Source organism: Leopardus geoffroyi, chromosome A2, assembly GCF_018350155.1.
Source record: "Leopardus geoffroyi isolate Oge1 chromosome A2, O.geoffroyi_Oge1_pat1.0, whole genome shotgun sequence".
NCBI lineage: Eukaryota > Metazoa > Chordata > Mammalia > Carnivora > Felidae > Leopardus > Leopardus geoffroyi.
In genome coordinates this window covers 164,052,429-164,064,843 of record NC_059331.1, presented here as the reverse complement: position 1 = coordinate 164,064,843, position 12,415 = coordinate 164,052,429, and the positions used below count along the sequence as shown (strand labels likewise).

General features: G+C 56.0%; 1 protein-coding gene across 5 annotated transcripts in view; it reads left to right on the top strand.

Moving 5' to 3' along the window:
• Nucleotides 1–12,415, top strand: part of PRKAG2 (protein kinase AMP-activated non-catalytic subunit gamma 2) — a 263,354-nt gene that overhangs the window by 81,082 nt on the left and 169,857 nt on the right. For all 5 annotated transcript variants that reach the window (XM_045496234.1, XM_045496231.1, XM_045496230.1 and 2 more), the window contains exon 3: nt 3,242–3,521. In XM_045496234.1, coding sequence (XP_045352190.1) covers nt 3,242–3,521 — 280 coding nt within the window. The remainder of the gene's footprint in view (nt 1–3,241; nt 3,522–12,415) is intronic.

The window sequence follows — 12,415 nt, the reverse complement described above, 5'->3', positions numbered from 1 at the left end:
ACCAGGCGGCCTGGCCTTTGCCCCGGTGCCCTCCTGGCCGACGGCTGGAGAGTCCGCTCCCCGTTAGCTCCTGAACCGCCGGCACACATCTTGGGAGTCTCCGGGCCCTTTTGTTCATCCAGAGGCGGCGCATCGTCCGATTACATTTATCGAAGTATTGCTTCATCGCAGCCTTGCCAGCAGGCATGAGCCACGGCCCCGTCCCCGGCAGCTTCCGTTGGCGCCCGAATCAGCATCGCCCCCGCCCAGCCTGCAGGGAACAGACGGCTGGCATGCCCGGCCATCTCATCTCCCCTCTGCCAGGGAGCGTGGGCCCCCGCAGAAGAAGGGGGAGCCGGGCTGTGTCCACCATTGTTTGGCCTTTTTGGGGAGAGGTCTACTTCCCGTGGGTTCCCTCCTCCGTGTCTGACTCCGTCGGCCTGGAATTCTCAATGCAGAATGGCATTCCAGGCACCCTAGGGTGCCCCTTGTTTACCAAATAAGGGCCAAGCCAGCGCTCAAGGCCTTCTGCTCCGGGCTCGTGGCGGCCACGTCTTGCCCGCCATTCTCCCTTCCCCCAGAGCCCAACACGGGCATGTGCCCAGCAGCTCTGCCTTCTCCCTGCAGAGCCCCCCGGGGCCTTGCGGAGCATGGCAAACTCGGGGGTCGCCTGTGGGGTTAGCCTCGCAGCTGGTTCCTAAATGCGACCGACTCTCTGCCTGCGCCCCTCAAACCTGACCTTGACTCCGTTTCGTGTCTTCCGGGCTGCTCCCACTCCCTCCAGCAGCTATTCCTGCCACTCTCGGGAGGGAGAGGGTGGAAGGACCCTGAGGTCCCACGGCACCGCTTACCAGCTTTGTGACCTTCACCGTGCCTCCGGCTGGCCCCTTCCCCTGGCTTCGGGCTCAGGGGTGCTCAGTGAGCGATGGTGGAGGCCAGCAGATGGTCTGTCCTGAGCAAATCTGTGCCATCCCCTTGCTGGAAAGCCTCGGGGAAGAGTCAGGTTCTTACACCGCAGGTGGTGTCGCGCCATAAGTCAGCCCTGCCCCCCTGATGCCCCACAAACATCAGGCAACTGTTAGTTACAAATTCATGACCGGGAGCACGGATCAAATATGCATGGCGTACTCACTGTGTGCCGGGTGCTTCCCCGCCGTCGATCCAGTCAACTTCGCACCCTGTGGGCCGGCCTAGTGTCCCCCCTTGGATGGATGAGGGCCCTGGACCTTAGGTCGCTTGTCCACACCGCTGGAAACGGAGCCGTGATTCAGACTCCAGGCTCTGTGTCCAGACTCCTTGCCTGCATCGTCCTGCTGTTGGGTCACCTGCCACTCCTTGTGTGACGTTCCCCACCCCCACCCCCCACCCCCACCCCCAGCCATAGGCGCGTCTGGTCTACTGCGTGGAGAACGTCTCCTTCTTAGTCATTCTTAGGGTTCAGAACAACGTGAGGAAGCCTGAGTCCCATAGGTGGGGGGGGATAGTGGCAAAATCAAGAACTCCGAGCACAGGGAGCGGAGGTCTAAAGGCTTTCAATATCAAGGGCTAAAGAGAGAAAAAAATTCACCTCTCTATAAGGAGACGCGCTTGTGGTCTGTGACTGTTGTAGTCCCGGCCTCTGGCCCAGAAGCTCACTCACTGAAGGGACGGACGTGGAGCCCACCTGGGCACCCCCATATGGCCCCACGGGCCCTCTAGTATAAAGTGGGGAGTTGTAGGGAGAAGTGACTTGTGGTTGAGGGTCACTGAGGCCCCCCTCAGCCCCACCCCCACTCCCGGGAGGGCGTAACCTCCCGCGAGGAGTCGTAAGCCCAGTTTGGGGCGCCCTCTGGTGGGGGAAGAGCTCACAGGGGCCCTGGGTCGCTCAGACACCCCCGGGGACAGAGGCCAGAGCCCCACAGATGCTCCCTCTGGTCGTGTGCGTGCCCTCGTGCCCTCACCTGTCTTTGCGAGCCTGTGGGCACCAGCTGGGTGGCATCGCGGGGTCTCAGCACGCTGGGCGGTTCCCTGCCCGGCCTCCTCCTCACCCCGTGAGCCCCGTGGACCCGTTGCTGCTCTTTCCTACCGTGGGACCGGGTAGGCCCTGAGGTCCTTCTGGCCCCCGTGTTGCAAGTTTGCCAAACCGACAGGAGCAAACGAACGCGCAGAGGGTAGCTCCTGCGACTCGGGGGCGGGCGGGCGTGACGCCTCGGCTTACAGGTGAGGACACTGAGGCACGACGAGACTAAGTTGTGCACAGGGAGGCCCAGTGAGGGGTGAGTCGGGGTCAGGCCCTCGCGCTCAGGCTGCAGGTGTAGCTCCGGCTTCCGATGTCCGTCCAAGTGTGTGAGTCACGTGCCCCGGCTTGACGCCGCGGACAGAGTCGTCGTTTCTCAAACCGTAACTACAAGGTCTGGTCACCAGCGAACTGGGCCTTGTTAACTTCCTTCCTGAGCCCTGTCACCAGCCCCAGTCATCCTAATGCCACAGCAGCTTGGTGGGGGGGGGGGGGGGGCAGTGGGAAATTCATGCTCTGCAGCACTGGGGCCGCCTCTCAGTGGAGCCCCAGGCCGGCCGTGGTTCAGACCTTAGAGGTATACGTTTCCTCCTCTGAGTTTTTTTTAAATTCTATGAATTAAGTGACTTCTTTATTAAATTCTTTATTAACTTCTTTATTTTAGGGAGGGCGAGAGCAGGGAAGGGGCAGAGGGAGAGGGAGAGAGAATCTTAAGCAGCCTTTCTGCTGCCAGCACCGAGCCTGACGCGGGGCTCGATGCCGTGACCCTGGGATCGTGACCTGAGCCGGAATCAGGTCGACCGACCGAGCCACCCAGGCGCCCCTGTGTTTCCTCCTTCGAAGAGGGCCAAGAGACCATCGTGCCAGGGTAGTCAGACCTCGAGAAGGACAGACGTGAGACGTGAAGAAATAGATGCCAGGAGACAGACCCACAAATAGGATAAAGGGGTCGCTGCCTTTTCCGTGCTCGTCTGCTCCAGGAAGCCCCTTCTAGAGGGCTGGGTGGAGGTCAGCAGAGCCCTGGGTGGTGCTGACGGGCCTGCGGACGGGCCACCCTGGGTCAGGTCCTTTCCTCCGGCCCGTGGGGTCGCTCCCGGTGTGTGTAGAAGAGCTCGGGGCCGTCTCTGGGGCGGGGTGCCACGAAGGTGCAGCCCGGTGGCGGTGCATATGAGGAGGGACCGGTCCAGCCGCGACGCGTCCGGTGCGGGGCTGAGGTCTGAGTGCCCGTGCTCAGAGTGACCCCTCTGTTTGTCTGTCTCTCCCCAGGTGGACAGCCCCTGCAGCTCGGGCAGCCCCTCCAAAGGGTTCTTCTCTCGAGGCCCCCAGCACCGGCCCTCCAGCCCCGTGTCTGCTCCCGTGAGGCCCAAGGCCAGCCCCGGCTCTCCCAAAACCGTGTTCCCATTTTCCTACCAGGAGTCCCCTCCGCGCTCCCCACGCCGCATGAGCTTCAGTGGGATCTTTCGCTCCTCCTCCAAAGAATCTTCCCCCAACTCCAACCCGTCTACCTCGCCCGGGGGCATCAGGTTCTTCTCCCGCTCCAGAAAAAGTAAGACATTGATGCTATTGTTTCAGGTGGGTGCCGGGCCGCTGGGACCTTCCTACGGCCCGCGGGGCCACGGTGCCATTTGCGGGGCGCCCAGGCTGGCTGGGTGGCTGTCGGTGACTTGGTGCTGAGTACCTATGTCTGTGGCCGTCCCCCAAGAACAGCCGTCGCCCCGGAGCACTGCCGCTTTCCACCTGTCACTCTCTCCCTGTACTAAGGCGTCGGTTCGAGGCTAACCAGAAACATCCCGGTACTCACAGTGTGACTTCTAAGGACAGCCGCGGACACTCTGGCCGGCAGCCTTCCCTGAAATCAGCAGTGCTGTGGTCTGCCAGAGGTGGCCCTCGTGGCCCGTGGCTGGTTTCGTGGGGTTTGAGCGTCCCTGTTTCTGACAGATCCTCACTTTCTGTTCTGGGCTCTGGGCTCCTGGGGTTGATCTAGAGAAACAAGGGAAGGAAACGTATGCTTAAGAGAGAGTCGAGGCTCGTGAGTGTTTGCGAGCGGAGGAGAAAATACTCTCCACGGAGCACTGTTGATCATGAGCGGAAATGCACGAGGCAACCCGTAAAGAAGACGGGAGTTTTTCTCCTCCCCCCGTGTCTCGGCGCATCGCCCCGCGCCTTCTGAGTGTTTCTGATGACAGAAAGCTCCTGTTGGGGAGGGCAGTGACTTGAGGTCGTCTCTTCCCAGCCTGCATTTGCACTCAGGACCTGCAGGCTAAAGCGACACTCGATCTGCAAGGCCGGGGCACGTGGTGCAAATTCAGACTCAGATTTGCAAGGAGAGGGTGGGGAACGCTCTTCTTTTCTTTTCTTTTCTTTTCTTTTCTTTTCTTTTCTTTTCTTTTCTTTTCCTTTTTTTTTGTGGTGTGGGATATTGTTGCCAGTACCCCCGAAGTCATCCCCCTCGATGAGCAGACCTAAGCATAAATTCACAGATGTCCTATGACACAGTGGCCCTCCAGGGGACATCAGGGGGGCAACATGTGGTTGGGAACTATATATACAAAGCCCACGAGGGAGGCCTGTGTCCCAGCACCGATGTCCTCGCGTGCTAGGAAGCATCCCCAGCTTCCTTGACAGAGATGCTGAAATTCTCAAATGTCCTCTAAGCGGAGGGGATATCAGACAGATCTTCATCGGCGTGTCCTGTTTCTTCAACGGTGGCATCAAGCCTCCGTTGGTTATGACAGAACGAGGCTGCATCGGGCATCCTGGGGCTGCCGTAACAAAGTACCCCAAAGTACCCCAAAGTACCCTGGATGGTTGGGACAACAGAAATGTCTACTTTCACGTTTCTGGAGGCCGGAAGTCCAAAATCAAGATGTCGGTAGGGTGGTGCTCCCTCTGAAGGGTCTGGAGAAGAATCTTCCGCGACTTCCTCTTGGCTTCGGGTGCTGCCAGAAATCCTCGGTGTCCCTTGGCTTGTAGAAGCATCTCTCCGATCTCTGTCTCTGCGTCCATCGTCGCCTGTGTCTACGTCCGTGAGGCTCTTCTCTTCTTATAAGAGCTAAGTCATATTGGATTAGCAGCCCGTCTGTCCGACTCGAGCGTGAGGGCATCTGCGGTGACCCTGTTTTCAGAAAGGTCACCCTCTGAGGTTCCTGGGAAGGCATGAGTCTGGGGGACACTGTCCAAGACAGGACACAGGTTGTATGGGAAAAGCCGAGATGTACGGTTCACATCACGGGCTGGGGGCGTAGACGATTTTGTGGGTGTGGAGTGGCCCGCCTGTTACGACCAGGGTCCTTTCTGAAGGTAGAAAGGAGAAGCCACGATACGGGGTCTGGGAGGGTGGGATGTTGGCTAGTGGACAACGGCCAGACTCTCAGCTCCCTGGGAAGCAGGAGCCCTTGCTGCCTTTTTCTGTTCGGCATTGTAAAGCGTTCTTCGGTGTTCTTGGCCGGAAGATACTGTTTCAAAGGTCCGTCTCAGAAGATGCTACGGAGTAGGCATTGCTTGTCAAGGCTCCTTTCTACCATCTGGCGAGGCAGCTGCAGAAGGGGCTCAGGAGAGCTTTGGAATGGCTTCAGCTGCTCCTAAAGACAAGCGTCGATTTCGTGGGGGTGGGCGCTTGGCTTCTCCACAGAAGCTCTCTGGGAAGGGATGTTCAGACCAGAGAAGACCGGGTCCCAGGACCCCCGCCCATGCTACAGCCCTTGAACCACCGACCAAGGATGTTTTCCGAGTCCACCCTCTCAAGGTGATGCCTCCTCGAGTTCTATCTGCCGCCCGCCTCTCTATCGTGTGACTTAGGGCCCACAGGGTGGCACAGGACCTAAAAGTTCAGCAGCCTCCCGGGTGGCACGGATACACACGCAAGCTGGATAAACACCGTGATTGGTTGTCGGGGGGAAAGGAAGCAGGAAGACAGAAACGATCACGCTCATCTTCAAGGGGGAACTAAAAAAGGAAAAGGAGATAATTCGGTCTTCAGACACTCCGAGAACGAGGAAGGGAATCTAGGTGGGAGCTTCAGTTCCAGATGGTACATCTGGCCCTGGCACCAATGGGTACCCAGGCTGGCGGGCGTTCTTGGCCCAGGGGAGAGAACCAAAGCTCTGTTCTAGAAGGATCTTATCTCATGGAGGAGCTGCCTCCGTGGCGTGGCTGCAGTCTTCCACTGATATTTACCTCTGGCCTAAGGTCCAGTGGCACGTTGATTCGAGACATGTCTTGGGGCTTCTGGGTCTTTCTCGTACTGCCTGCAGCCCCACTATGTAGGAGCAAACCTGTTTCTCTTGAGGGTCAGGGCCTTACCCCACCCAAAACCATAATCTGCTTTTTTGCCTCTTCCTCTCATACACTGGTGGGCAGACTACAGCCTGGGGACCAACTCTGGCCTGCCACCAGTTGTTGTAAATAAAGCTTTATTGAAACAGTCACACCCCTTTATTTCTTTGGAGTGTGGCCGCTTTCACGTTGCAGTGGCAGGATCGAGCAGTCGCAGTGGAGACATTATGGTCCAGAATGGACCCTGTCTAGCACCTCAAGAAATCCGAAGTGGCCTTGTGGCAGTAGAAGCTTCCAGAACAGCGAAACTTTGTCTTCGAAAGATTTTTTTTTAGAGCTTGATCTTGCCTTTGGAGATGAGGAAAGGAAAGGAAAGCCCATGGCAGTATGTTCCTGAACTCAAATAATAGTTTAAAGGCTTTTAAAATTTTTTAATATTGATTTTTGAGAGAGGGAGACAGAGCATGAGGGAGGGAGGGGCAGAGAGAGAGAGGGAGACACAGAATCCAAAGCAGGCTCCAGGCTCTGAGCTGCCAGCACAGAGCCTGATGCGGGGCTCCAAACCACGGACCGCGAGATCGTGACCTGAGCCGAAGTCGGACACTAAACCACCTGAGCCACCCAGGCACCCCAAAGTTTTTTAGATAATAATAAAACAATCTTGCACAGTCAGCAAGGCAGGACCTCAAGAGTGGCTTAATGTCACGTCACTAAACTTTGCTTTCTAATCGTTATTAATTATTGTAATGTAAATATTCTGCCTGATAAACATAAATAATTACAAATGCCTATTACGTGCACTCTAAGTGTGTCCTATGTAACAACTGTTTTAATCTTCGTAAAAAACCCTATAAAGTCGTATTTTTACCATTTTTATCAAAATAAAAACTGAGCCACAGAGAGGGCAAGTCATTGAGCCAAGGCCACACAGCTGGTAAGCGGTGGAACCAAGATTTGAACTCAGGTGGCCTAACTCCCGAATCTACTTTTAACCCAGATACGAAGACTCTTCTTTAAAGGAGGGGATTTTAGGAATATATAAGCCAATAATAGGACAATAGCTGGCCATTGAAGAGAAAGGAAAATAGAGGCATTTCCTTGGTTATTCCTTGCACCAAACTCACTTCCATGTGGAACGAAACTTTACATGTTACTTAAACGCCCCGAAAAGTGGATGAAAATCTTGGGGCGTCAGGCCTTTGTAAAGGGTGCAAAAAATATGTGTGTAAACGCGATGGGAGCGTTCACAGCCTTTCTCACCGTCCCCGGAAGTTTGCAGGCTTGATGCTGAGAGCGTCGGTACATTGGTCTGGGTAGAGAAGATTTAGATGATCCGCGTGGGAAAAGCACGAGCTATCCGAGGGAGCGATGCTTAGGTGCGTGATGGGGTCCAGGGAGTGAACGGAAGACTCCAGAAGGTGGATTTGAGCTGGGCGGGACGTGGGAGTTTGGGCAGTGAGACCAGAGCCCGAAGCTCAGTTACTGTTCTGGGGAGGACAGAGGGGCAGGGACACCTCTAGAGGGGTGCTCCTGGCATTCAGAGGAGACCACCGCACCCCCACCTCCCACCCTGCCCCTTAACACCTCCTCTTCTTTTTTTTTTTTTAAAAAGTGTTTATTTATTTTTGAGACAGAGAGAGATACAGAGTGTGAGTTGGGGAGGGGCAGAGAGAGAGGGAGACACAGAATCCGACACGGGCTCCAGGCCCCGAGCTGTCAGCACAGGGCCCGACGTGGGGCTCGAACTCACGGACCGCGAGATCGTGACCTGAGCAGAAGTCAACCAACTGAGCTGACTCAGGTCAGCTCAACCAACTGAGCCCCCAAGAGCCCCTCAACACCTCCTCTTTGGAAGGGCCCTCCTCGGGCGTCTGCACAGAATAGAAGCATTGCCCGCATTCAGCGAGAGGTCTCGGCGGCTTGGAGAAGCGCGACTCTTCGCAGAGACGATAAAGGAAAGACAAATGAAAACGGACCACGGAAGGAAGGCCGCTTCAAAAAAGCAAACACGCACGCACGCACGCACGCCGATGCTCCCTCGGAGCCCGGCCGGCGGAGAGGTTTCCCTCTGGCCTTCGCACAGAAGACCGCTTGCCGCGGAGGCCACATCCCTGGCTCCCCCAGGCCCTGCAGCTGCTCTGAGTTGTCACGCACGTCCGTCCATCATCGGGCCTCGCCCTCTGCCTCCCGAGGTGGACGTCGGGTCCCAGGCCGCCTTGCGGAGGGAAGAAGCCGCCAACCCGCCAGCCTGGAGCTCTTTCCTCGGCCGCCGGCCCTGGCCTGTGGCTTCTCGGTGACCTTCCAGCAAGCCCCGTTGAACACCTTTTTTAGTCTCCATCTCAGGCTCCCGCAGGGACCAGCACGTATCCCTTCCTTGGTCTGTCCCTGGAGCGCATTCCTTCCTGCCTTCTAGCAGCGGTAGCCCCAGGTGGGAGAGCTTGTCCTGAGCTCAGTTGTCCGTGGTCTTTCCCCAGGATTTCTGTCTTCCGCTGGCAAAGGGCACGCTTTCTCCTGGAAGTAACTTCAGCATGGGAATCGAATCACGGGGGCGCCCTGAGGTCCATTCTCTAGGCTGCGGCCAGAGGGCGCCACCAGGCTGGCCACAGGTGCCCGGGACGGGGCGGCTGGCTCCCACCCGCACCCAGGTAGACGGCTTCGAGCTGGCCGAGGTCTGCAGATGTGACACCTTCCTCATTCAGGTCCTGTGCCCCCCCGGAAGTCTCGTGCCCGTCCTCCCACCCTAGTTTGAACTCACAATATCCAGATGTATCTTCTGTCTCCTTGTAAAGTGCCCCGGATCCTTTGTGGAGCAAGGCAGGCTATGAATTATGAGGACACAAACCTTCATTTCCTTGATGATGCTTTTGAAACTGGGCCAGATTTGGTCACGCCGCGTCTGTAGCATGCTCCGCTAGACAGAGAACTGTAGAATTCACTGGATTCTCTCACCCCGGTGGACACTTTGATGTCAGTCATTATCACTTAGAAAGCCCAGACCTCGCGCCTCCCCCTGACATTTCTAGAAGAATTCCCCTCTCTTCTTCTTCGGATTCAAGATTTTATCGGCCAGGCTTCTCTCCAAACCTTCCGAGAGGAAAGAGGCGTGCGTTTTGTTCAAAGGGAGAGCTCTCTCTCGGGTAGTTTACATTTCCATAAGAAACAAAAACCTCGTTTTGGCTTAATCCTGAAGAAAGATTTTCTGATTGTGAAACTGAGTATCTGAAGCCCTTGGTGGCCTAGCCTCTCAGTAACCACCAGCCTTCAGATAAATCAGGTCCTTTCTACCTCCTACTGGGGAAGGGTCCTGGAAATTTGACAACCGAAGTCGGACGCTCAACCGACTGAGCCACCCAGGCACCCCCGTCGTTGGCTTTTGAGGATGGATTTTCCAACTGTAAAGGGATCTCTTTGGGCAAGTGATGTTTTGGCTCAAAAGTCAGGATAAAGATATGATAGTAGAAATGCTAACACACAGCCATGATACCGGTCTCGTTATTGATTGTAAATGAGCTTTAAAAGTTTGGGGTAGAGGGACGCCTGGGTGGCTCAGTCGGTTGAGCATCCGACTTCGGGTCAGGTCATGATCTCACGGTTTGTGGGTTTGAGCCCCGCGTCAGGCTCTGTGCTGATGGCTCAGAGCCTGGAGCCTGCTTCAGATTCTGTGTCTCCCTCTCTCTATGCTCCTCCCCTGCTCACACCCTGTCTCTCTCTCAAGAGTAAATAAAGAAAAAAAATTAAAAAAATTAAGAAGTTTGGGGTAGGGAGCACCAAACCAGCCCTGAGGCATTTCTGTCCCTGAGACCATTTCTGACACCCGAGAGGAGGAGGCAGGTTTCTGGCCCGTGAGTTTTGTTATGGCCTCACTTCCCACCTCCAGACTCCACACCACCCTCCCAGGTTCCCATTAATTAGTGTTTTCCCCCAAATGTCTCCTTTTTACAAGCATCTTCCCGCATGGATTTTGGTAAACGTTGTTGTTGCCAAGAGTGATTCTAGAACATAGACTTCAAGCCTACGGCCAGCTGCTTCCTCACCCTCAACGGCTGAGCGTGTGTGAGAATTGATGATGGCATCTTGGGATCTTTCTAGAAGACTTGCGGGAGGGGGCTGAGTATTCTGCGTCGTGCTCTGTTGTGCTATTCACGTGGTGTCCCAGAGGAAGGGCCTGAGATGGGGTCTGAAATTGCTGTTTTATTGTAGTTCCTGGAGGTACACGAATAGCCTTCAGGCTCTGCTCACAACAGACACGCAAAAGCATCGTGGAGGAGGTTGTCCAATCGTGTTAGGAAGACACTGGGTCCAGATGCAAATGCCACGGGCAGGGTCAGGTTAGCGGGGCAGGGATACGGGGGTCAGAGAAAGGCATTAAAGTCAAGTTGTCAGGCCAGGGCTAGTTGGAGACTCAGGTGAGAGGAATAACTTATTTCAGACACGGTTCGGTAGATTATAAAAATATACAAGTTCGCTTAACCCTTATGATAACTTTTGTGGATTTAACTGTGTCCCCGCCGAAGAGAGATGTTGGGGTCCTAACCCCCAGTCATCTCTGAACGTGACCTGATTGAAATAAAGCCGTGGCAGGTGTAATTAAGATAAAGCCCTACTAGAGTCAGGTGGGCACCAAATCCAACATGACTTGTGTTTTGTAAGAAGACGGGCATGCGGGGTGAAGCCACGTGACAAAGGCAGAGACCGGTGGGGTGGTTCTAGAAGCTGAGGGGTGCCAGGGGTTGCCAGCAGCACCGGAAGCTGGAAGAGGCAAGGAAGGATCTGGCACCTTTTCAGGGGGAGCTGCTGACACCTCAGTTTCAGACTTTGAACCCGCAGACTGCGAGACAATACGTTTATTATTATTACTTTTTCATGTTTGTTTATTTTTGAGAGAGAAAGAGAGGGAGACGCAGAATCCGAAGCAGGCTCCAGGCTCTGAGCCGTCAGCACAGAGCCCGATGCAGGGCTCAAACCCACGAACCGTGAGATCATGACCTGAGCGGAAGTCGGGGCTTAACCGACTGAGCCCCCAGGCGCCCCTAGGCAATACGTCCCTGATGTGCTTTGTCACTGCGACTTTCCAAGAGGGCAGTTTGAGTAGCCGGGGAAGGAAGGAGAGCGTGTTACCGGGCCAAGGACTGAGACAGAGATGGCTTCTTTCAAGGTGTTTGGGTCGGAAGGGGAGGGGAGGGAGGGGCGGCAGATACCTGGTGCCCAAAGGCGGCGTGAGCTCCTCTACTCCTCCCGGCCCCTCCCTGCACGTGAAGGGGTTTCCACCAAAGTCGGGGACAGGACATCACTTCCTGCCCGTGTGCGTCTACAAGGCTGGAGGCGAAGACAGCCGGGTGCTGAGGGTGTCGGAGGCTGGGGGCCCGGATCTGGTGCCTCAGTGGGGAGGGCAGTGGGGCCAGCCGCCTTCCTGGGCAGGACTGAGATGAGACCAAGAGAAACCCTTCTCACGTGGACCCACTGAGAACCTGGGCTCATTTCTTGCTGGGGCCCCCCTGAGCCGATCCTGAGGCGTGAAGGTAGACTGGGAGTGAGTGGGTGGCTTGGCGTTAATGGAAGTTTTGGATTGGCCTTTTTTTTTTTTTTTTTTTAACGTTTATTTTATTTTTGGGACAGAGAGAGACAAAGCATGAACGGGGGAGGGGCAGAGAGAGAGGGAGACACAGAATGGGAAACGGGCTCCAGGCTCTGAGCCATCAGCCCAGAGCCCGACGCGGGGCTCGAACTCACGGACCGCGAGATCGTGACCTGGCTGAAGTCGGACGCTTAACCGACTGCGCCACCCAGGCGCCCCATGATTGGCCTATTTTAAGATAGGAGAGATGAGCGCATTTATAGGCTGAGAGGCAAGGAGCCCATGTCAATACGCCGGCGGGTTGTGACAGGCCAGGGACGTGAGCCTGTGTCCCTCGCTGGTGTCGGCTTCTGTTCTCCATTAGACTGCTGGGCTTGTGCTTGGGGGACGCCTCCGTTTGTCCTCGTGGCCCCGACAAGCCTGTCTGTCTCCCCAGTACTGCCTTCACCCACTCCGAGGCCATCTGGGTCCCTCCGGGTTGTTCGGGGACTTGCGCTGCTGCGGGTGGGGACCTCCTGTTCGCACCACGAAGCACGTTTCTGCAGGTGGCTGCCACGGTGTTTATCAGTGAGCTCTGAGCTCAGGCTCAA